A 26,999-nucleotide genomic window follows, 5' to 3' on the forward strand; every position below is an offset into this window, starting at 1 on the left:
GAGTATAGTTCAGATAAGTCAGATAGTCATTGACTAAGGAGTATAGTTCAGATAGGTCAGATAGTCATTGACTAAGGAGTATAGTTCAGATAGTCATTGACTAAGGAGTATAGTTCAGATAGGTCAGATTGTCTATTTACAGCATGGTGATTGCTGGCTTTAATTTATACATCTGTGCAGATTCTTAACAAAGTTTTTTGAAAATGGATGGATACAATTTAATGGTACATTCTGTAGGAGTTCATTTAAAATAAGATGATGGTTTTATATTACAGCGGTTAGTCAGTATGAACTTGCCTTTAAACAGTGATGGTACTGTCGTGTTTAATGCGACTCTGTTTGTTATTTCAGCGCTTAGTCAGTATGAACATGCCTTTAAACAGTGATGGTACTGTCATGTTTAATGCGACTCTTTTTGTTATTTCAGCGCTTAGTCAGTATGAACATGCCTTTAAACAGTGATGGTACTGTCAAGTTTAATGCGATTCTTTTTGTTATTTCAGCGCTTAGTCAGTATGAACATGCCTTTAAACAGTGATGGTACTGTCATGTTTAATGCGACTCTGTTTGCGTTAGTTCGAACATCGCTGAAAATTAAAGTGGAAGGAAATATTGATGATTGTAATGAGGAACTACGGAAAGTTATTCTTAAAATCTGGAAGAGAACAAATCAGAAACTACTGGACCAAGTGGTCCCCCCTGCTGGTAGTAAGTTTGTTATACCTTCCTGTTAGTACTAACATCAAAGTCACTTTATATCCCATTTATAGGAAAAAAAATTTCAAGAATTCAAAGTAAATTTTTATATATTATACTTATAATTATAAAAAAAAATCCAGAAATTTAAAAAAAAAGAGCATATTTAAGAAAAAGGATATATGTATAAAAAAAATCCAAATCTTATAAGAAGAGAAAGAGTAATGTAAACCATACAAATGTATACTAGATTTAATAAACACTTTAATATATATTTGAATGTTATTTTAATACAAGGCATTAATAATTGATATTTTATATAAGGTGACTATGATGTTGAAATCTTTTTTTTTATTTTGAAAGAGTGTGATTGATAGATTAGTAATTTTAGCTCCTTTTGATGTTATATTTGAAGTGGATTATTTTTTTATTTTTGATTGGTGTTATTAGATTTATTACAACCCAACTTATTTTTTGTGAAGATCTTCAACGCGGAAGTCAAATATTTTTAGACCTTAATTGTTTGATTTTTAATGGTAAAGACAACAGCCAGTCTTTTCACTGTTATTTTGACACCTTGATGCATAGTTTCATTGTTTTGATGTAAAGCGACCATAAATGTACATGGTCAAATTTTTGAATGATTTAAATCACAAAAAGACAAAATGGATTTTAATGGTCAGAAATAATAATTTAGTTTAGTGTCACTAAATTGGTGTTCAGATGAAAAAACTTCCACAAGATCCAACATTTCCAAATAATTAAAGTATTACAACACTGTATAGCCTATCTTCGCTAGCCAAGAGTTATGATCAGTCCCCTTCTCTCCACTCTATTTTACGGTCGTACTTTGGTATCATGTTGTCAAAGACATTTGGTTTTCACATAATTACTTTAGTATTAGTGGATAGAAATCTATAAAATTTAAACACAAGGTTTATGACCAGAAAAGGAAGGTTGGGATTGATTTTTAGGGTTATGGTCCCAACAGTTTAGAAATTAGGAGCCAAAAAGGGGCCCAAATAAGCATTTTTCTAGTTTCCAGACAACAACTTGTGGAATAGTGGATGGATCTCTCTGAAATTATATCACAAGTTTCCGTACCACAAAGGGATGGTTAAAATTGGTTTTGGGGGTTATGGCTCCAACTGTATAGGAATCAGGGGCCAAGAAGGGGGAACAACAAATGTGGGCTGGTTAATTGACAATTACTCTAGTACAAAACATAGTATTACATTTTATGACATTTATGGTAACTTGGCCCATACAGGTTTTCATGTCCTTTATATTGGAGTTTAAAAACCTGAGTGTCCTTTTTGTTTTGACATGTCAATTTTTTATATGCTTTTTTTATGCACAAATCTTTCAAAAACAAAATTAAATATATATTGAAAATCTATTGGTCAAAAATTGATTTTTGTTATATTATTTAAAATAAGTTACTAAAATTTAAGAAATGGAAAATCAGAATTTCAAAAGAGATACATTTATGAAAGGTTGTTGTAGTATAGTGTTTTGAATGCATGATGTGTGGTGTTTTTGTAGCTGATGTCTGACCACATATCATTCTAAAGTCTTAGAGACTAATGACTATTGTGAGGTGTGTAGACCAGACTTTTGTCAATTAGTTTGATATTTTATTGGTGATATTGATGTATAGATACTATATAAGGAGAAGATATACTCGAATATTATAACGTTTATATACTAAGACAGATTCTCTATTCTAGTGAAATATCAATGTCTTGAGTGAAATAATTTCAAAACTTATTCAGAAAAATTGGATATTTAGTGACTAATAATTGCTTTTCTGTACACATTAACCAACAAATTTTAAATAGAAATACAATATAACAATAAAATTGAATAGAGAGTTCAAGAGAAACATATGTATTACTAATTTTACAATTTTGGGTAAAAAATGTTGCCTTTTGTGTTTAAATCACCTGGCCTTGACCTCATTTGTACCTGATAGTACTATTAATACTTACATTGATAGACACAGTTATGTCAGTTTCTTGGATAATTTGTGGATAGTTCAACTATTTTTGTTTGTTGAAATTAAAAATCTTGTTTTACCTTGACCTCATATAATGGCTAGTGTCATTGTGAAATGTTTGGGATTTCTTTTTTCAACTATTTTGAGTATTTGATCACACCTAAAGCCCTATGTGATGTGATTTTTGGAGGTACAAATTATTTTCACACAAAAGGGTAAATTTAGTAATGTGTATTCCTTTATTCTATGGCCCTCAGAACAAATGGTTAAGCTCAGTCTCTTGTTGTAAATTGAAACATGTTCAATATCACTGCCTAGGATTTTTTGTTTAAACAGTAGATTTTTTAGTATTCTAATTTGAGTTACTTTAAGGGTATTGGTTCATAATGAAATCTATACATCTTATTGTTCCAAGTTTTCTTGTGTGATCTTTTCCACCTTTTAGTGGGTCTACGCATGAAATGTTGCCTTGCATACTTAATAGCAGGGAAGACTTTTAAAATAGTGTGATCTTGAATTATTATATACAATAGTTTGGCTGTTAGATTTCTGGTTTGAATGTTCGATATTTGTTATTTTATGGCCCTTTTTTTACCTGACTATGCATTATGGGTTTAACTCATTGATGAAGCCTGTACAATGACTTACAGTTGTTAATTTCTGTGTCATATGGTTTCTTGTGGAGAGTTGTGTCATTGGAAATCATACAACATCTTCTTATTTTTATATTGTATACTTACAGAGAAACATTTAGTGTGTCCATTCATGTTATAAATATTGACATGCATACTATACAGGAGAATAATTTAGTGTGTTCACTCATGTTTCAAATATTGTCTTGCATACTTGACAGAGAGACATTTTAGTGTGTTCACACTTATTATAGATGTTGCCTTGCATACTAACAGGAGAGACATTTTAGTGGGTCCACACTTATTATTATAAATATTGCATTGACTTTACAGAAGATACATTTTAGTGTGTCCACACTTATTTTAAATATTGCCTTGATTTTACAGGGGAGACATTTTAGAGTGTCCACACTTATTATAAAAATTGCCTTGATTTTACAGGGGAGACATTTTAGAGTGTCCACATTTATTATAAATATTGCCTTGACTTTACAGGGGAGGATGATGTGACAGTAGGAAAATTCTATGCAACTTTTCTTATACAAGATTATTTCCGACGCTTTAAGAAGCGTAAAGAACAAATGCAGAAAATCCAGAAAGGTCAAGAGCATACTAATGCCTTACAGGTAAGAAAATATTAGTTTAAGAGCTTTCTTATGCCTTACAGGTAAGAAAAGGTCAAGAGCATACTAATGCCTTACAGGTAAGAAAATATTAGTTTAAGAGCTTTCTTGTGCCTTACAGGTAAGAAAAGGTAAAGAGCATACTAATGCCTTACAGGTAAGAAAAGGTCAATAGCATACTAATGCCTTACAGGTAAGAAAATATTAGTTAAAGAGCTTTCTTATGCCTTACAGGTAAGAAAAGGTCAATAGCATACTAATGCCTTACAGGTAAGAAAATATTAGTTTAAGAGCTTTCTTATGCCTTACAGGTAAGAAAAGGTCAAGAGCATACTAATGCCTTACAGGTAAGAAAAGGTCAATAGCATACTAATGCCTTACAGGTAAGAAAATATTAGTTTAAGAGCTTTCTTATGCCTTACAGGTAAGAAAAGGTCAATAGCATACTAATGCCTTACAGGTAAGAAAATATTAGTTTAAGAGCTTTCTTATGCCTTACAGGTAAGAAAAGGTCAAGAGCATACTAATGCCTTACAGGTAAGAAAAGGTCAATAGCATACTAATGCCTTACAGGTAAGAAAATATTAGTTTAAGAGCTTTCTTATGCCTTACAGGTAAGAAAAGGTCAAGAGCATACTAATGCCTTACAGGTAAGAAAATATTAGTTTAAGAGCTTTCTTATGCCTTACAGGTAAGAAAAGGTCAAGAGCATACTAATGCCTTACAGGTAAGAAAATATTAGTTTAAGAGCTTTCTTATGCCTTACAGGTAAGAAAAGGTCAATAGCATACTAATGCCTTACAGGTAAGAAAATATTAGTTTAAGAGCTTTCTTATGCCTTACAGGTAAGAAAAGGTCAAGAGCATACTAATGCCTTACAGGTAAGAAAATATTAGTTTAAGAGCTTTCTTATGCCTTACAGGTAAGAAAAGGTCAATAGCATACTAATGCCTTACAGGTAAGAAAATATTAGTTTAAGAGCTTTCTTATGCCTTACAGGTAAGAAAAGGTCAATAGCATACTAATGCCTTACAGGTAAGAAAATATTAGTTTAAGAGCTTTCTTATGCCTTACAGGTAAGAAAAGGTCAATAGCATACTAATGCCTTACAGGTAAGAAAATATTAGTTTAAGAGCTTTCTTATGCCTTACAGGTAAGAAAAGGTCAAGAGCATACTAATGCCTTACAGGTAAGAAAAGGTCAAGAGCATACTAATGCCTTACAGGTAAGAAAAGGTCAAGAGCATACTAATGCCTTACAGGTAAGAAAATATTAGTTTAAGAGCTTTCTTATGCCTTACAGGTAAGAAAAGGTCAAGAGCATACTAATGCCTTACAGGTAAGAAAATATTAGTTTAAGAGCTTTCTTATGCCTTACAGGTAAGAAAAGGTCAATAGCATACTAAGCCTTACAGGTAAGAAAATATTAGTTTAAGAGCTTTCTTATGCCTTACAGGTAAGAAAAGGTCAAGAGCATACTAATGCCTTACAGGTAAGAAAATATTAGTTTAAGAGCTTTCTTATGCCTTACAGGTAAGAAAAGGTCAATAGCATACTAATGCCTTACAGGTAAGAAAATATTAGTTTAAGAGCTTTCTTATGCCTTACAGGTAAGAAAAGGTCAATAGCATACTAATGCCTTACAGGTAAGAAAATATTAGTTTAAGAGCTTTCTTATGCCTTACAGGTAAGAAAAGGTCAATAGCATACTAATGCCTTACAGGTAAGAAAATATTAGTTTAAGAGCTTTCTTATGCCTTACAGGTAAGAAAAGGTCAAGAGCATACTAATGCCTTACAGGTAAGAAAAGGTCAAGAGCATACTAATGCCTTACAGGTAAGAAAAGGTCAAGAGCATACTAATGCCTTACAGGTAAGAAAATATTAGTTTAAGAGCTTTCTTATGCCTTACAGGTAAGAAAAGGTCAAGAGCATACTATTGCCTTACAGGTAAGAAAATATCGCGCAATAAATTTGATGCATTGAAAGCTTATCATATATTGATCTTTACTTAATGTCAAGTAACAACAGAAATCATACTTATTTGCCTAATTACAAAATGTTTATTAGACATTTGCATATCTTAATGGTTCCCATGGATAGAAGGAATAAATTGGATAGTATGACTAAGAAATGACAATTGAATTAAAATAAAATAATAGCTTTGAGTACTAAATAACAGAATTGTTTTTCACAGGCTGGTTTACGTGCAGTTCATGACTTAGGACCAGAATTACGTAGAGCTATTTCTGGTAACCTAGATGAGGAAGATTTCAATGAAAAAGATGTGGAGGAACCAATGCATAGAGTAAGTATTTTCTACATTCCAACTTAATCCGACTTTTTACTAACAATAAGACAGTTCCTGCTTGATCTGTCTTGGTACCTACAATAATAAAATTGAGAATGGAAATGGGAAATATGTTAAAGAGACAACAACTCAACAAAAGAGCAGAAAACAGCCAAAGACCAACATGGGTCTTCAAAGCAAAGAAAAAAATCCTGCACCTGCTTTTTGAAGTTTAAAAAAAAAGGGTGGGGGTTTCACATGTCGCACCATATCTCAATAATAGTTTATGATTATTGCTTAAAACTTTACATACTTCCTAATCTAAAGAACTGTATATTTTTGGGTAATGATTCAAATTTTTATTTTAGAGTTATTGACTTTTTTGTAAAAAAAAAAAAAAAGGCTCACATGTCACTCTGTATCTCAGAAACTGTTTATGATTATTGCGTAAAACTTCCCACACAAGACAACAGGCATTTCATGCACTTGTGGCATAGAAATAAATTCTGATTTTAGTATGCTCAATTTCAAAATTAACCAATTAATGTCAGATATGTCATATTTTAAGTTGTATGCATATAAAATGCGATTTTTACTAACATTGTTTCTCCAAATTAGGACCAATATCTGATTATAAGTGGACGTGAGGGAGAATATTATGAGTTACACCCTGTAAGTTGGTAGTTTTCTATGCACAGTAGAACAATACACAAAAATATGATTTAATTTCAGGGAACAGCTGTAGTTATCATTTTAAAAACTTTTACCAAAAGTAATTCACACACCCCTTTATTTTGCTGGTAGTAGAAGTAGGAAGAATATATACAGTATTCTTGGCAAAGTACTGACCGACTCTGACATATCAGACAAAATTTTATTTTATGTGTAGTTCTATTAGACAAATTCTTTAACATTATTTGTATAGATAAAAAAAAAAACTCAGTATGATATGTTAAAAGAGAAGAAATATTTGATAATTTCTCAATTTCAACAAACTTTCTGTGATTGCAGGAAAATCCTGCCCACTTTATTTTTATGTTCTATCTTTATAAAGCAAACTAGAAAATAAAAACATTCAATACATATATAAAGGTGTTGCCTTTTAGCACATGATCTTCACCACTCTATATTCCTCCCTTACAGCGTGATCCACACTTTATAGTGCTTTTTCAGTATTGTTCCACATTAGATATTTCTGTAGAAAATGATATATAACTACATGTACAAAAATTTACTCAAATATCTCAATCTCTTTCATTAGCTCAGGTTTGAAACAGGTTTGAAAACTAGAACATAACTTTCTGAAATCAGGAAAAATTTGCATTTAGGAATCTAGTTGTGCAATATTTAAATAGTCACTTTAATTGAAGGGTTTTCAATACACCTTATCACTAATCCCGACTGACCAAGTCGCTTGAACTTTTGACGCATACAACAATCACTTTTCCATTGTGGTGTCAGATATTTTGTTTTATGATGTCAACATTTTACGGGAAACCTGTGTGATATCCAGCAATGGCTGACAAATAGCGATTAGGTGTATTATTACTTGTTGATTAATTTTATGAACTGTAATTTTTTTTTCGCAGAGAAACCACAGCTTGTTTGGTAGTGTGATGACAGCCATAACTGGAGTCAACAAAACAGCATTACCGATTGCCGGCAAAACTCCTCAGTATCTTGCTAATCAAACGCCAAAAATTATTCCTGCCAATTCTCACACCACTATCTCACCACAGAATTCAATCAATGGTAAAGTGACACCTGGTGGATCCAGTAATCACCTAAATGTAGAATATCGTAATGCTATTAATCGTTCACCTTCACCTTTAGCTCCAGTCAAAGTGTCGCCAATTATGTCAAATGACATGCGACGTCTCAGTCATACAAGGTATGTATTATGTTGGTAGAACATTGCTATTTATATGATGACAATGTACTGAAATGTTCATATTGAATTAGCCTGTTTATTTAACAAAGTGAATTTTATTTAACCAGTTATAAATAGATGACAAATAATGTTTGGTTCTTCTTATTAATTAAGTGGTAGGCTGATATATGATTTTATCATCTTTTGTACTTTTAGTGCCATATCTTTAGCCTCAGATTCAGTGGTAGGCTGATATATTATTGTATCATCTTTTGTACTTTCAGTGCCATATCTTCAGCCTCAGATTCAGTGGTAGGCTGATATATGATTGTATCATCTTTTGTACTTTCAGTGCCATATCTTCAGCCTCAGATTCAGTGGTAGGCTGATATATGATTGTATCATCTTTTGTACTTTCAGTGCCATATCTTCAGCCTCAGATTCAGTGGTAGGCTGATATATTATTGTATCATCTTTTGTACTTTCAGTGCCATATCTTCAGCCTCAGATTAAGTGGTAGGCTGATATATGATTGTATCATCTTTTGTACTTTCAGTGCCATATCTTCAGCCTCAGATTCAGTGGTAGGCTGATATATTATTGTATCATCTTTTGTACTTTCAGTGCCATATCTTCAGCCTCAGATTCAGTGGTAGGCTGATATATGATTGTATCATCTTTTGTACTTTCAGTGCCATATCTTCAGCCTCAGATTCAGTGGTAGGCTGATATATGATTGTATCATCTTTTGTACTTTCAGTGCCATATCTTCAGCCTCAGATTCAGTGGTAGGCTGATATATTATTGTATCATCTTTTGTACTTTCAGTGCCATATCTTCAGCCTCAGATTAAGTGGTAGGCTGATATATGATTGTATCATCTTTTGTACTTTCAGTGCCATATCTTCAGCCTCAGATTCAGTGGTAGGCTGATATATGATTGTATCATCTTTTGTACTTTCAGTGCCATATCTTCAGCCTCAGATTCAGTGGTAGGCTGATATATTATTGTATCATCTTTTGTACTTTCAGTGCCATATCTTCAGCCTCAGATTCAGAGGTAGGCTGATATATTATTGTATCATCTTTTGTACTTTCAGTGCCATATTTTCAGCCTCAGATTCAGTGGTAGGCTGATATATGATTGTATCATCTTTTTTACTCTCAGTGCCATATCTTCAGCCTCAGATTCAGTGGTAGGCTGATATATGATTGTATCATCTTTTGTACTTTCAGTGCCATATCTTCAGCCTCAGATTCAGTGGTAGGCTGATATATGATTGTATCATCTTTTTTACTTTCAGTGCCATATCTTTAGCCTCAGATTCAGTGGTAGGCTGATATATGATTGTATCATCTTTTGTACTTTCAGTGCCATATCTTCAGCCTCAGATTCAGTGGTAGGCTGATATATGATTGTATCATCTTTTGTACTTTCAGTGCCATATCTTCAGCCTCAGATTCAGTGGTAGGCTGATATATGATTGTATCATCTTTTGTACTTTCAGTGCCATATCTTCAGCCTCAGATTCAGTGGTAGGCTGATATATGATTGTATCATCTTTTGTACTTTCAGTGCCATATCTTCAGCCTCAGATTCAGAGGTAGGCTGATATATTATTGTATCATCTTTTGTACTTTCAGTGCCATATCTTCAGCCTCAGATTCAGTGGTAGGCTGATATATGATTGTATCATCTTTTTTACTTTCAGTGCCATATCTTCAGCCTCAGATTCCTACAAAGATGTTCAGCCTCATAGTCCAGCTAGTCATACGTCAGATACGGAGACTTATCCTCCTTCCTATGATGGTGCTAATGACAGTCGAGGTCACAAGGGCAACAATATAAAGCCAGGGGCCTCAGAGCTCACCAAAAAGCAGGGCATTTATGTATATAGAGAGTATGTATTTATTTTACACTACTATTAAGTTTACAAAACATTGACTAAACTTTTTACAACTCAAATTCTTCCAGGATTCAATATTTAGGATTGAAAATTATTTTGTAAATATTTGATCATAAGTGATCTTTTTAACTTTGCAGTCTCCCACAAGAAGACAGTGATTTTGAACGAGAGCATACACCACCTACACCTCCACCAAGAAAACTCAGTCGGAAAGGAGCGTCGCTGAGACTGCGGTGTTTAGGAAAGCAGGAGAGTGACGAGAACCCTCTAATGAAGAAGGTAGCAGAACCTCTCAAATTAACACAAACTCAGGTAGTCAAGCCCTGGATGTTGTTGATTTGACAATTCCTCAGATTGATTTAGTTTTCAAAATTAATCAGCAGTCATTTTATTTGACTTTTTTTGCTTTGTGATAATATTTACTGTAAGCATCCATTGAATGTACTATTGGTGTACTAAACAAATTTCTGCTTTTATAATCATTATCTTTTATTTTGACCTAATTTATTTGCTTATAAATTTGATTTGACTACCTAGTGTTGTGTTTTTTGTGTGGTTTATAATCTTTTTTATTGTTTTACATAACTTTCACTTATTTATATTTCCTTTTAAGCATATTTAAAGTAAGGACATATTTTTCTGGCATAATCATAGGTTTATTTGTAAAATGGTTAATCCCTTTTATCTTCATTTAGGAAGAAAAGGTGCAATCTTATAAGACTACTCTTCTATTATAAACTTTGGTCAATTTATAAAAAAAAAGCCTGTTATTTAAAAGAAGTGCTCATGAAATGCTCTATCAAATAACCTACCTTGAAATGTTAGCCACTTGTGAAGACGACTTAAACAATTGTAATTGAATTTGATGATTTCAGGCCATGGCTGTGGCTAGGATGGCACCAGATGGACAACCAAGACCTCTGGTACCAGACCATAAGAGGACCCCACCTAATTCTCCAGGCAGCATGAGACAGTCTTACTTGTCACAAGGTACAAACCAAATCATTGTTAACAATCACAATATAATGTTACTTTCTGAAAACATGCCCAATTGGAACTTAATTTACTGTACAAATTGCATGTTTTATCATCTGTTGCCAAATTTCTGATTCTTTCACCCAGTTGTCATGGATACATCCAATTGTTTATCAATATAATTTTGCAAATATTGACTGCATGTAAATCCCCAAATGATCAAAATTATGGAACTCCCTATCTGTTTTATATTTCATTTTACCCCCAAACTAATAAGAAGATTTAAATGTTTATTTGACAGAAAGTTAAAAGTATTGATTTATGTCTATCAGAATTTCCCTGATTGAAGCATTTTTTATGGCGTTGATTGAATGGTGCTGTGACCTTTACATGTCCTTGAACCATGCTCTTTACATGTCCTTGAACCATGATATTCTCATACTGAAATGTTGTTATTTAGGTCTTCAGAAACTTTTCCAAAGAAGAAAATCCAAACCTCCAACAGGTTGGTTTTTGCCATAGGCTTTATAGTGAAGGCAACTAAGTGTTGTGCTGTATGCTTTTGTGTAATTTGTCATTTATATGCACATGATGTATGTTGCATTGGTCAATACACGCTTTTCAATCATGCTACCTGCATATGAACTACATCTTTAAAGTGTGGAACAAAATTGTAAATGTAAACATTGAAAATTAATTAATTTCAATGATTATAACTTTATTCCTGATTTATACTGAACAATACCAAATCTCTAGTGTCTTTAATGCGAAATTTAAAACAGAAGTCATCAGAATTACTTCTAAGGGTTTTAATTTAAACATTAGATTTTACCATTCTTCTAAGGGTTTTAATTTAAACATTAGATTTTGCCATTCTTCTAAGGGTTTTAATTTAAACATTAGATTTTGCCATTCTTCTAAGGGTTTTAATTTAAACATTAGATTTTGCCATTCTTCTAGGTTTTAATTTAAACATTAGATTTTGCCATTCTTCTAAGGGTTTTAATTTAAACATTAGATTTTGCCATTCTTCTAAGGGTTTTAATTTAAACATTAGATTTTGCCATTCTTCTAAGGGTTTTAATTTAAACATTAGATTTTGCCATTCTTCTAGGTTTTAATTTAAACATTAGATTTTGCCATTCTTCTAAGGGTTTTAATTTAAACATTAGATTTTGCCATTCTTCTAAGGGTTTTAATTTAAACATTAGATTTTGCCATTCTTTGCTTTATAAAGTTAACTGGGATGGGTTATACCCTTAAAACATCTGCTTATACTATTCTATGTAAATTAGCAGTTTGCATGACTAACCACAAAACATGAGTATTTAAAAGACTTTTTTTTTATTTGTTCACTTTTTAAAATGTTACTGCGTGGTAACAAGTGGAAACCATATCTACAATATAGAATAATTTTATTTGACATCTTATAAAAATATTATAAAAAAAAGTTGAAGAAGATGAATAAAACAAACCTGATTAACTATCAAAGTAGTTGCCTTCATCTTAAAGCCATTGTCTGTGGGATTGTTATATTTGTCAATGTAGCTGTCAAAAATATGGAATCGTGTAGTTGATGAAATAGAAATGAGTTTGGCTTAATTGACTTGACTTAGTTTGGCTTACTAACATATTGTGATCCCTTCCCTCATCATTGTAATGTGGCTTAATACAAGTTGTCTTTGTTTTGATCGTAGACTTGTTAATTATGTACTGGTTGCAGTAAAGCATACAAAAATCAGTAAATAAAAATTGAAATTTTAAAAGGAGTTGTTTTTAAAGAAGTCTATCACAGATCATATATACCTTTGTTATAAGATATATTTTGCATGTTGTTTTCTCATCTTAATCGTTACATGTCACCTGCATGCAGTATTCCTGCAGAGTTATATATATATATATATATATAAACACACATTTTTCAGTGAAGTTGAAGGAGAGAAAAATAACGTCAGTGCAAAGCTGCAACAATTTTTCAATCTTTGTACCTCTAATGTATGACTTATGTTACATTTTTAAAACTTGTAAAATAAAACTTCACGAAATACCAGAAGTGCAATATTAGGAAGGATTAAATATTGGTCTTTACCAGACTTTAAAAAACCTGCTACTCTTTTGATGACATCATTAGAGAAGTTTGAGTCTTTATCATAGTTTATGAGGAAAGAAGTTGATCTTTTGAAAGAGTTGTTCACTATCTTAAGAAGTCGTCAGTTCTTAAGTATTTCTGTCTATGGAGTTATGTTTCTGCACCTATTATTTACTCACAACAATGTTCACTGCTTTGCTTTGTTTATTTGTAAAAATTGATATGGAGGTTTATATAACCATATCAGATCTGAGTCAGTTGGTCAGGCAAATATGGTTTACTCAATCATTACAGGTAAAAGTTAACTTACATCGGTGGCTATCTTAGGTTATTGTCTCCCCTTGGACATCTGTGGCTATCTTAGGTTATTGTCTCCCCTTGGCAAGCTGTGTAGTCATGACATACATTCTGTTTCTGGAAGTATTGTGTGCTCTCAGATCTAATATGTTATGTACACTTGTATTAGTATTGCCATATCTCATTTTCTTGGATAATATTTGGCCTGCACCTTTAGTCATGGCTCATTGAATTAATGTTTTTCTTGGTTTACATGTTCAAAAATTGCCATTTTAATCAGTTGCCTTTTACTATTAGAATAACATACAGTCAAATAATAACTCTTCTGTGTAAACATTTTATGTTTTTTGTATTTTACTTTTATTGTGCGTTGTTTTGAAAGATTAAAGGGAAGGTGTGTTTAACTGGTTTAAAGCCCTCACAAATTGTTCCTATCAGGCTATCAGAATAGTTGTGTTGTTTTTTGTACTGTTATGTCTTGAGGAGGAGTGTTGGTGGTTGATATGGCTGTGTTACACTTTTTTATGTACTTATGGGGAATTGAATAGCTGTTGTTTAAAAAAAAAAAAATCTGAGTATCAGAGTACTGTCCTATCAGAAGAATTAGATACATCTGTATATTACCATATAAAAAGTTCTTCTGGGAAAATTGTAATTTATTCTTATAGTTAACAGGTTAAAAAAATTGATTAGAAATAATATTGTCATTTATTGAATTTGGAAGTTTAAGTAAAATATAACCTATTATGGTTTACTTTTTTTTAAATTGTTATTTGGATGAAGAGTTGTCTCACTGGCACTCACACCACATCTTTCTATATCTATATACATAAAAAATGGTTAGTCAAAGAAAAGTCTAGTATGCATATAATTATGATTTCAGATTGATTCGTATTTCTTAAATGTAATGATATATTATGTACTTAAATGTAATGATATTATATTATGTACCATATTCCATTCTCCTTTCCTAGAAACCTTAGTATCTTTCCCAATTAATTCCGTTCCAAATAGCCATATTTGCTCTTTTTCATATCTACCCACCACATTTATAAAGAATTAATGATAAACTGTAGGGTGTTGGACTATTGCTTGACTTGTACTAACAGTACTAGCTTACTATTTGATTTCCATCATAACTGTGGTAATTCAGTGGGGAGATTTCATATACAATGATTATGTAACATTTATTCTATTTTACTGAACTTAGTTTTAACAATTTAGATATTTTTAATAAAGAATGACTAAAATGAATGAAATTAAACACTTTTTGATTATTTTTAAAGACATAGAAACAAATTTAATTCTTAAGAAAATCATTCTTATGATGTTATATGTATATGTCTTAGACTTTTGGCAATCTGGGATTTTTAACAGGGTACTATTAATGTAATATTCCAAATTATCCTATTACAAATGAGATCTTCCCATTAGATCAGAAGAATATGATATGATTTTACTCAACCTTTAATACCTTCACACACTTAATACTCTTTTGCATGCTTCAGCACTTCCAACGCATTTATTTACTCGATCCAACTCCATCTTTGAAGGGAAAAGTATAGACTCCTCACCCAGACAGACAATGCATAGAGCCAGTGATTCTGCATTTATGAATGCCTCATCTGGTGGTCCATATGCCAGAGGTGGAGCTAGAGGTCCACTCATTATACCAGACCATGTGATGTCCCAACAGCAGTCCAATAGACATGGAATGTTTCCCTCGTCTAATCTTAGGGGAAGTGCAGAAGATCTCGTAAATCAGGTAAAAAATTAATCTGTATCAGAAAGCAGTTAATAACCAAAGCTGTATTATTAACAAACCAATAAATTCATTACCAATAAATACCAAACAACCTATTACAAATCATTAATGTTGATGATGCAATGTATGTTTTTACATCATACTTAGTGTCTTAGTAAATTGTTAATCCTCAGGTAGTTCAACATCACCCAAATATCAGATTGTACTTTGATTGGCAGGAACAAGGATGTTGTCCATGAGGAAAAATCTAGGGACACTATTTTTTTCTGGTGGAATTTATGATAATCAGGATTTTTGCCTGTTTTACCAAAACATTTGGCATTTTGGGTTGAGGCATGAACATTAGGGGAGGGGGAAGGTTTGAATGATAAACAAACAAAAAAATCAACAAAAAAGTATACAAAAAGACAAACAACGGTTCCAAGTGAGACAGTAACCCAATGATACAATTAAAAGACAATTAAATTACAACATACCTTTAACACTAGAAAGACAATTAGATTACAACATACATTTAACACTAGAAAGGATTAGATTACAACATACATTTAACACTAGAAAGATTTTTTTATGAAACACTGAGGTTATACTAATTACAAAAACATCATAAAGGGGAAAGGTGACAGTCAGCTGGATTGGTATCTGTTTAAACTGTGGATTTTCAATCTCTTTGTATTAAAAGTGATTTGAATAAGAAATATTTGAAATTTGCCTAACTATGACTTCTGTAGTGCTTTATTTTTATAGGTATTACATTAGATATTTCAATAATAACAAACTTTATTTCTAATATGATCTTTGCCATTAAATATATACACTATAAAACAGGTGCTTGTCATTAAATGTATACACTATAAAACAGGTGCTTGTCATTAAGTGTATACACTATAAAACAGGTGCTTGTCATTAAATGTATACACTATGAAATAGGTGCTTGTCATTAAATATATATACACTATAAAACAGGTGCTTGTCATTAAATGTATACACTATGAAATAGGTGCTTGTCATTAAATATATATACACTATAAAACAGGTGCTTGTCATTATATGTATACACTATAAAACAGGTGCTGTCATTAAATGCATACACTATAAAAACAGGTGCTTGTCATTAAATGTATACACTATAAAACAGGTGCTGTCATTAAATGTATACACTATTAAACAGGTGCTTGTCATTAAATGTATACACTATAAAACAGGTGCTGACTGAGGAAGGTTTAAACAGATACATTGTTTGTCACTAAATGTATACACTATAAAACAGGTGCTTGTCATTAAATGTATACACTATAAAACAGGTGCTTTGTCATTAAATGTATACACTTTAAAACAGGTGCTTGTCATTAAATATATACACTATAAAACAGGTGCTTGTCATTAAATGTATACACTATAAAACAGGTGCTTGTCATTATATGTATACACTATAAAACAGGTGCTTTGTCATTAAATGTATACACTATAAAACAGGTGTTTTGTCATTAAATGTATACCATATAAAACAGGTGCTTTGTCATTAAATGTATACACTATAAAACAGGTGCTTTGTCATTAAATGTATACCATATAAAACAGGTGCTTGTCATTAAATATATACACTATAAAACAGGTGCTTTGTCATTAAATGTATACACTATAAAACAGGTGCTTTGTCATTAAATGTATACCATATAAAACAGGTGCTTGTCATTAAATGTATACACTATTAAACAGGTGATTTTCATTAAATGTATACACTTTAAAAACAGGTGGTAACTGAGGAAGGTTTAAACAGATACATTGTTTGTCATTAAATGTATACACTATAAAACAGGTGCTTGTCATTAAATGTATACACTATAAAAGAAGTGATTTGTCATTAAATGTATAAACTATAAAACAGGTGCTTGTCATTAAATGCATACACTATAATACAGGTGCTTGTCATTAAATGTATACACTATAAAACAGGTGCTTTGTCATTAAATGTATACCATATAAAACAGGTGCTTGTCATTAAATGTATACACTATTAAACAGGTGCTTTTCATTAAATATATACACTATAAAACAGGTGCTTGTCATTGAATGTATACACTATAAAACAGGTTCTTTGTCATTAAATGTATACCATATAAAACAGGTGCTTGTCATTAAATGTATACACTATTAAACAGGTGCTTTTCATTAAATGTATACACTATAAAAACAGGTGGTAACTGAGGAAGGTTTAAACAGATACATTGTTTGTCACTAAATGTATACACTATAAAACAGGTGCTTGTCATTAAATGTATACACTATAAAACAGGTGCTTTGTCATTAAATGTATACACTATAAAACAGGTGCGTGTCATTTAAGGTATACACTATAAAGCAGGTGCATGTCAATAAATGTATACACTATAAAACAGGTGCTTTGTCATTAAATGTATACACTATAAAACAGGTGCTTGTCATTAAATGTATACACTATAAAACAGGTGCTGTCATTAAATGTATACTCTATGAAACAGGTGCTAACTGAGGAAGGTTTAAACAGATACATTGATGCAAGAGCTTTACAACAAGAAATAGCTGAGGCTGGCGACATGACTAGGGAAGAAATGAACAATGCAGCTAGGCAACTTCTGCAAGGACAAAAGACACCATATTATGATCACCATATTGGTGGATTCAAAGCTGAGGAGCTGAAAGATTATAATAAATATTCTGACAGGAAGAATCAGGAGAGTTTTGAAGATGCTGAGGAACAAACGGTATATGTCACGGCTTTATAAATCTTTTGTATCATACATGTAGAAATATTTAATGCAACATATTGATTGCAATCATTCTTATAAATAGTTATTAATGAGGAAAATTTAAAAAGGGCCAGTGAAATTAAGAGCTAACATCTTACATTAGCTTGTATTGATCTCACTTAAACTGACCGTGGCAATTCAAAATATACCACCTGGATAATTTGTCCATTCCATAAGTCCACGAAACAGACTTTTGTCTAATGACTGGACTTCAATATGAAGAATTATTAGCAAAGGATTCATAGATAAACATATTTGAAACGGAGAATTGTGCATTTGAATTTTTTCATTGTGTTAAAAAACATGAAGATATTTTCACCATTTACACATTATTGTTATGATGAAGGATTTTATGTCAAAACAAAAAAATATATATTACCTCCCTTTATAAATCTAGAGTGAGATGATAAAATGAAACATTGTACATTTATTTCTGAATAAAATTGATTGTTCAATGGGCTTTGATCTATAAAATCATTTTGTACATAATAAATTCCATGTTCATAACAAGACTTGGTTTATTTACCAAATGACATTGTATGATAATCATAAAATAATGTGAATGAAAATAAATGATGGTCTGATATTGTTTTGTACATAGTTTGTAAATCTGAATCAATAGTTTTGTAAATAGAAGTAAATTTGACAGACTAGATTTGTTGATTAATTCAGATCAGATCATAATGCAATGAGAAAATAAACTTTCCATGTCAAAATAATGGCTGTGCTATTTTCCATTGACGATTAATGAATGTATATTATATTCAGTTTCTTGAAGAGTGTGAAGATTTTTTGTTGTTTTTAACGAATTGTTTATTACAGTGCTATAAAACCAGCTGGCTCTGGTATTTGTAAATAATTTATATACTAACTGTCAATGAATTATATTGCTCATTTAACAAGCATGTAAGTGGTATGCTGGGAGCATGTGGTTTGGTCCTTTTTGTAGTGATTAAAACATTGTATGTCATGTGATTAAAATATTGTATGTCATGTGATTAAAATATTGTGTACCATGTGATCAAAACATATGTTATGTGATTTAAACGCATTGAATAATAATAAGAATGAATTTGATGTCTACCGTTATCATTATTTTTATTGTGATCATGGTGAATTTTAGTAGGTCATCAATTCGTTTGGCTTTAATGAACTGAAAACTATGTGTTTGAATTTTTTCTTAAACTTTAAAGATGAACTGCAATTCATTTATAAAAAGAATCTGTAGTGCACTATTAAATCTTTTGTTGACATTCTGATTACCAAAACAAAGTTTTATTATAGTTTTAGACATTTAGAAATAACTTGACATGACTCTGTGGAGCCCCCCCCCCCCCCCCCCCCCCTGACTATAGATTCTGTAGAGCCCATCAGAGCCCATGACTATCTTATCTTATTATACTAACATATGTATCTTTTGTCAATGATATTGAATGTAGTGTCATTGTACCATGAACTAGTCAAGTATCAAATACTATAACCATGACCAAATTATCTTCAAACATCCTGGAATTGTGTAGTAGGAGATACCAGTTTGATGTTCTAGTTTGGTTTGGAATGAAGTAGTTATTATTCTGGCTTATTGATGGTGATTTGTGCTTTATATATGCCTGTCTTTAAGCATGAATACATTCCTTTATATGCTGCTTGCTTTTAAAACCTTGCCTTACTTTGCATGTAGTTATCTTTGATTGACATCTCTCTGGATAGTACCTTTGCATGGGGCAAAAGATTTCATACTTATATTTGGTTTTGAATTTTACAGAGTCCCAAACGTGGTCAGCGTCCCCATAGCTACAGGAAGTGATAGAGGCAGCACTGTTATAAGACTGGATGTGTGCTCAGTATTTGCAGGTCCCAATGTTCTGTTAAATACAGTAGGACTGTTGGATAATGCACTTCTCCTCATGGTTGGAGGGGTTTTATTTCTTTAGTTGTTTATAAGATCTGTTTGTTACATTGTGAATTAACTCTATCCAAGTCACAACCAAAGCTTTTTAAAGAAATGACATTAAAAGTAGAGAATTTGTGATACACTTTCATCAAAGCTTATGGTTGTACATGAATTATAAGCCCCATGCCACTCTCATAAATACTTTTTAAATTCATAATGCTTGAAGACATACTTGCATGGACTTATAGAACAAAGTAATTCCTTGTTCACACATCGTTTAGTTTTTACACATAGTCCCTTTCTACTTCAAAAGAAGTATCAATAAATGTTTGTAGAGGACAATATAAAAAGGGGAAATTTATAATTGGAACCCTTCTTTCAGTTCATCAATTGTACAATACATGAACTGATTCCTTTCAATGGTTAATCAAGTTTTTTTTGGAAGCTGCTAGTTTATTGTGATTTTTGTTTTTCCTATTGTCCCCAATATTTTGTTTGTTTTTATAGATATTTTATTATACACAATTGTACACTCACAATTTAATGTGTTTAGCACGTGATAAGTCCCAGTGTTGTGACAGTATACACATTTTTCTTAGTTTTGTGATCTCTGGAATATTTCTTGTGTTGTGTTTTTTTGTATATGTTTATTTATTAGTTACCTCTTTGTTTTTTAATTTACATACAATATGTTTAATATAAAGTTAATTTACATACAATATGTTTAATATTAAGTTAATTTACATACAATATATTAAGTTAATTATTTAAAGTATAATTGATTTGTTAAATGAACAAAAATGCCCTCATATAATGTCAAAAGTGAAATGTTAGGATGATGTCCATCTTGAATTTAATAAAAGTAAACATTTGAAGAAAGATTCTGGAATTTTTAAGATCTGCAAGTTTTTTTTACAACAAATTAAAAGTGATATATTTTTTTTTTAAATACAGATATTTTGGTCTCTGGGTTTTAGGGTTTTGATGTTACTCTTACATAAGAATAATGAAAGATAGAAGAACATATCAAAAGGACAAGATATAAGAAGTTTATAGCTAGAGAAGAATGAACGGGAAGATACTCATCCTGAAATCTACACATCAATTACCAGAGTCTATCTTTAGTAGACTGAGTATCTAATTCTTACCATTTAATCTTCCCTTTCCTTAAATTTACACATCAATTACCAGAGTCTGTCTTTAGTAGAGTGCTCAGAGACAAAGAACAACCATATTTGATTGGTCTGTCTGAAGTAATTGAATGTTTATTGTAACTGTACACAATTTGACAGTTGTGGGTTTAATTCATAAAATAATATCATATTCATTGTTTTTATTAAGCAGTCCATTAAGAAATGGTGCTCTTGAAAAAAAAAACAATGGTTTAAAACCAATCATGTTTTGACTACTTCAACACCATTAATTACATCACTGATACAAGATAACATCACTGATACAAGATAACTGGTGATTAAAGCATTATATTCTTTGTTGTTTTTGTATTGGTTGTTTATATGTTTCTCATGTAATTTTGTATTTTATAAATCCATCATGCCTTCACCTAGCAAATATTGGTTCCAAACCAAACCCATGAGTTGTGAATCATTCCACTTAAAAGAATACAAAAGTTTCTTTTCCTGTTTTCTTCATCTCAAAGATTTCATTTTTGTGATTTAAAGAGATCAATATTTAGTAGCAACATTTTCATCATATCATTTTTCTAAATAATAGTAATCACTGTTATTCTGTTATTTATATTTCATGTTTTTGGACCTTTTTTGTCATGAGTTTTTAAGAAAACAGAAAAGGCAATGTTTGTATCAATATATATCTCCACCATATTTACACCTAGGACATATTTTTAATATACATTGCATTAAAGAAACTTGCTATTGAAGTTGTATATATTTTATTGCAACATCTATTTATAGTTATCTCCCCTTTGATTTGTTTGGCCAGTTGTGTCCCTTTTTTAAATTAGCAACTTAAGTTTGAAGTATTTGACAGTTTTCATATTTCATATTTATAATTTTGTAGCTTCTCTTGTTTATGAAATGAGAAGAGCTTGAGCCAGATTGTTAGTTTAACAGAATATAATTGGTCAATAAATGATTGCAACTTTGATGTGAAAAGACAGGACAATCTTTAAAATGTGTTCAATTTCTCGTGTTTAATAAAGTTTTGTGTTCACATACCAAGGTGTTTATTCTTTTTATTTGTTTATTTAGAATATCATGTTTTAACAAAAGTTTATAAGTCGTTTGTATTCACAGTTGTGTCTACTAGGTGGTTAAAACTAAAACATGTTGATTTTAAAGTTAAATGAGGTATATAGTAGATATGTAATTTCTCATAAAGTCCTAGAATGTTGATTTGTCCCAGATTTTGGTCTGCACTGTAATATAAAGTTTTAGCTGTTGTTTAAATTTACAGTTGCATAGAATAATGTTATTCAACTTCAGATGTGTTTCAAGATAGTAAAAAAAAAAATTGCCACTGATGAATAATTTTTCAAGAAAAATGTTTTTCTCTCTGTCACAGAATGCAGGTCATGCATGCTTGACTGGTGATTTTTTTTATTGTATAAAATTTTAGATGATTAGGTTCTCATTACAAAAAAGTATGGGTCAACTATATTTGGTGTATATGATGGGTGCTTATAGCTTTCAGATAAATGTCAGCAGTGACATAACTCTCTCATTTACTGAGATATCAGCTATGTTTGGTGTATAGAATTGTTATGAGGTTTATATGATTAACTGTCATCTCACATTTACTAGGATATCAGCTATGTTTGGTGTATAGAATTGTGAGGTTAATATGTCATCTCACAATCACTTCATTTTCATGGTTCAATGCTTTAACGTTGAGGTTTCTTAAATTCACTGGTTTTAGATTGATTTGATTTTTCTATGTGTGTTATAGTTTGAAAAACAAGGGGGAAAACACACTTACAACAATTTAGCATAGTTAAAATTTGTTTTTATAAGTGCATTTGTTATTTAAAAGATTATATGTTGAATAGACGTATTTACACTTGTATGCAAATTTGTCCGCCATTACATAACATCACACAGGTTCCCGTAAACTTTGACTTCATAATTCAAAACATATGACGTCACAACTAAAAAGTGATTGTTGCTTGACGTCAAAAGGTTATTTGGAGGTGATGTAAGGTCATTTGGAGGCAAGATACAGCTAAATACCAAAAGTGTAAATACGTTTATTTGCATCCCTTTTCCTGGCTACCTTCATGTTTGAAGTTAAACAATTGATAAATCCTTGTTTTTCATGTCATATTTGTCATTTATTTAAGAAATCATTGTTAGATTTTGTATATATAGAATATTTTCTGTGTACATGCATTAATTAATTTATTACAAAATTATATTATCTGTTTTGTGAATAAAATATTTATAAATCAAAAATATTTAAGTTGATATATATTTATTTGTAAGAATTGTTTTAAAGTGATTGTTCATGTCATGATATACAAATAAGGGGGACAACTTGTGTTAATTGATTTGTGATGAATATTAAATGATACATTAATCCAAGTAAGTTATTCATGTTTATTAGTGATAAGTTTTAGGCAATCACAGTCATATTACTTCCTTGAAAAAGACTGATTCAATTTTTCACATGTGACACTTTTTTCAATATTGTCATCATTGAATATAAAATACATTTGGGTAAACTGAATACAAAACTTTAAAAATTGGTAAACAGTTAATGTTTTTAAAGAATATCACTTTTTTCCAATTTTACTTTTTGTTTAAGTTTATAATTGCGAATGATAAAAATCTTCAAAATTCCATTCTTGATATAAAATACAAAAGTTTTTAACGTAAGAATAAATGTCTATTTGTTATTCATCTCATGTTTGAATCCTTGTAGTAATCATTTTTGTATTGTCATGGTAACAATGAGCAGCATTTATCATGTGAGTTAGAAGGGGAGTTGTGATTGGTTGTATGAATGTTAAGCATACACCTTTTATAAGCCAAAACAAACCCCACCTTTGTGTATGTATAAATGAGGATAAACATAATGAATGATAAAGAATTTTTAAAACCTGTAAATTGATAAAACCAACATTGCAAGGATTGTTTTCTTAATATGTGCAATAAATAATGAAAATATTGTAGATTTGGTTTTATTTTTATCTGATTGTGTTGTTGATGTTTCTGGTAAAATAAGGAATAAAGGGACCAAATTCCCTCAGAACACCTTTTCAAGGTAGCTTCCATGTCATGATGTCTTAATTGATCAATTTGATTGTATTATCATATCGTGTCACTGAACTGAATGATTAGTGTTTAAAATCCCCAAAGCACGACATTTCAACTTTTCTCCTTTTTATTTCCACAGAATCATATTTGAAGGAGGATTGAGCAAACGTTTTGATTTGATTTTAAATTTAGAATTTTGTTTATCCCCTGACCTGAGACTTCTATCACACATGTAATATAGTAGTCTCTTTAATAACTTAAAAACTAATGATTGATAATACCACATCTTTTTTCCTATTATTGATGTATTAAGGTAGCACAATACAAAGATTTTTTTACTTCCAATCACTAACATTTGAAATTCTGAAACTTTCTTATGAATGCATAGAAAATAATATAAGAGGTACATATGGATAGATAAAAGATTAATCTTTTAAATGAATGTAATATTTTATTATGCAATCATTATGTAATCAATTATTATGTAATTAGTGGCAAAATCTGGGTAAGGTCACTTGAATTAATTTATCTTTTTCATCTCTTTAACTTTACAGAAAATTTTAATGAAATCTTAATCAACACATCATGGGCTTCAAAAGGGTGTCTCAGATTGTCTCTATGGTATTCTATTCTCTCATAAATCTTCAATTAGTGAAATATCCTAACCACATAAAAGAAGATAATGTTTAATTAGGTGTAAAATTTGTTCTATACATTCTATCTGAAATCTGAGACACCCTTTTGTAGATAATGGCCATAGGAACAACATATAATAAAATCAAGCCTCTAGGGATACCTATGCAGAAGCTAATTTCATTTCAAAGTGGAAATTTGATGAAAAATATTTTAGACACCTTAACATTATAATTAGTTACATAATTGTTGCATAATGCTAACATTGCATTAATTTGAAAGAGTAATCTGTTAGCTATCCAAAACTACCACTTTTATAAATTTTCAAGCATTATTAAGAAAGTTACAGCATTTTAAAACTTGGTAGTTGGAGTTATAAAATCTTTGTATTGTGCTACCTTAAAAGATAAAATTATTCATATGTCATTCACATTCTTATTCATAAGAATGCAAGTGTGAGACAAAAAAGTCAAAAGATGTTATTCACTTAAATAAATGCACAAACCCTTACTAAAAAACTGCTTACTTCAAAATACTTCCATGTTGGGTGAAACAAAACCCCTCATCCGCTAGGGTTACATTACATCCGCTAGGGTTACATTACTTTACACCTATTCTTTTTTCACTGCCTGTTAATTTTCTAAAATGTTTGGGAGATTATTCACTTGACAAAAGATGCATAAATACATTTTCTCCAATATACAGACTGGTCATTATAATTTGTGATGTAGCTCTTTTCCGTTTTCTAAACCAGTAAGATCGGAACCTTTACATGAGGAAAAGATTATATTCCTTCCTGTTCAGTTTACTAATGAAGGAATTGATGCAATCAATATCAGCAACGTTCTCGATCACAAGAAGGTAACAGTTAAAATTCCACTTTATTTTCAAAATCAGTCTGTTCCTGTTGTATCCTACAGTTACGCCAAAACCATTGCACCAAAAGTATTTAACTATAAGCAAGCATTGCAGGACCTTGATTTAGAACAATACCTAAAAAAAACTCTGACGTGATTGTTCCCACTCGCCTTACAATTACAGCCCCTCTGGCCATGTTTTTACTGGGGATCTAAACATAATTCAACATAAACACCTCCGAAAGGTGATATCTCATGGTCCTAAGTTTAGAGAACCCCAACACATCAATTGGAACCATAAATTCAAAATAACTATGGATTCCATTTAGGACTACGCTAGAGCTTGGGCTAGATAAAGGCAACAGTAGTAAACTCATAAATCCATGGACAAAAAACAAAATCGGAGTAACAAACTAAAACCGAGGGAAACGTATTAAATATAAGAGAAGAACAACGACACAACACTTTGATGTAACACACACACAGAAACGGACCAAGCATCAGACAAAATCCCACGAGAATAACAAATATAACATAAACAACTAAACGAGAAGAAGTTGAGCTGGACACTTTATCAGAATGGGTCAAAACAATCAGGTCTCTGATAAAATGTCGCATTCACAAGTTAAAAAACTGTAAATGATCGACCAAAGTCCATTTTCAGAGACAAAGAGGTTGTGAAATGTCTTATCATCTTCTCACGATAAGTATGCTGTTGTTCCTGCGGACAACGCTTCCAATAATATTGTCTTTGTATGTAAATCGTACTTCTACGAGTGTCTTAACCCTTGTAATCCATTATATTGTTTGAGATAAGAATACACTGGATGATATCCAACTTCAATTCAACAATTAAAATGAATATATCAAACTAGAGGCTCTAAAGAGCCTGTGTCGCTCACCTTGGTCTATGTGAATATTAAACAAAGAAAGCAGATGGATTCATGACAAAATTATATTTTTGTGATGGTGATGTGTTTGTACATCTTACTTAACTAAACATTATTGCTGCTTACAATTATCTCTTTCTATAATGAACTTGGCCCAGTAGTTTCAGTGGAAAAAGTAAAAATTTACAAATTGTTTGAAAATTGTTAAAAATTAACTATAAAGAACAATAACTCCTTAGGGGGTCAATTTACCATTTCAGTAATGTTGACTTATTTGTAAATCTTACTTTGCTGAACATTATTGCTTTGGTTTTTGAGTTATAAGCCAAAAACTGCATTTTACCCCTGTTCTATTTTTAGCCATGGCGGCCATCCCGATTTGATGGCCGGGTCACCGGACACATTTGTTAAACTAGATACCACAAGGATGAGTATGGCCAAGTTTGGATTAATTACACCCAGTAGTTCCAGAGGAGAAGATTTTTGTAAAAGATTACTAAGATTTACGAAAATGATTGAAAATTGACTATAAAGGGCAATAACTCCTAAAGGGGTCAACTGAC

The 26,999-nt window shown here is 31.1% G+C and overlaps 1 protein-coding gene across 16 annotated transcripts in view; it reads left to right on the top strand.

The window, feature by feature from the left end:
* The window catches only part of LOC134711978 (muscle calcium channel subunit alpha-1-like), a 140,248-nt gene extending 116,277 nt beyond the window's left edge, over positions 1–23,971 (top strand). For 7 of the 16 annotated variants that reach the window (XM_063573157.1, XM_063573046.1, XM_063573088.1 and 4 more), the window contains exons 36-46: positions 504–708; positions 3,823–3,953; positions 6,146–6,256; positions 7,828–8,129; positions 9,821–10,009; positions 10,153–10,327; positions 10,891–11,005; positions 11,451–11,495; positions 14,885–15,141; positions 17,643–17,885; positions 19,696–23,971. In XM_063573157.1, coding sequence (XP_063429227.1) covers positions 504–708; positions 3,823–3,953; positions 6,146–6,256; positions 7,828–8,129; positions 9,821–10,009; positions 10,153–10,327; positions 10,891–11,005; positions 11,451–11,495; positions 14,885–15,141; positions 17,643–17,885; positions 19,696–19,737 — 1,815 coding nt within the window. In that variant the 3' untranslated portion in view covers positions 19,738–23,971. Of the gene's footprint in view, positions 1–503; positions 709–3,822; positions 3,954–6,145; positions 6,257–7,827; positions 8,130–8,392; positions 8,445–9,820; positions 10,010–10,152; positions 10,328–10,890; positions 11,006–11,450; positions 11,496–14,884; positions 15,142–17,642; positions 17,886–19,695 lie in introns of those variants that run through there. The other 9 variants (XM_063573176.1, XM_063573064.1, XM_063573114.1 and 6 more) reach the window with 8 other exon arrangements.
* Positions 23,972–26,999: the final 3,028 nt, after the last annotated feature.

This window comes from Mytilus trossulus, chromosome 1 (genome assembly GCF_036588685.1).
Source record: "Mytilus trossulus isolate FHL-02 chromosome 1, PNRI_Mtr1.1.1.hap1, whole genome shotgun sequence".
In the NCBI taxonomy this organism is placed as follows: domain Eukaryota; kingdom Metazoa; phylum Mollusca; class Bivalvia; order Mytilida; family Mytilidae; genus Mytilus; species Mytilus trossulus.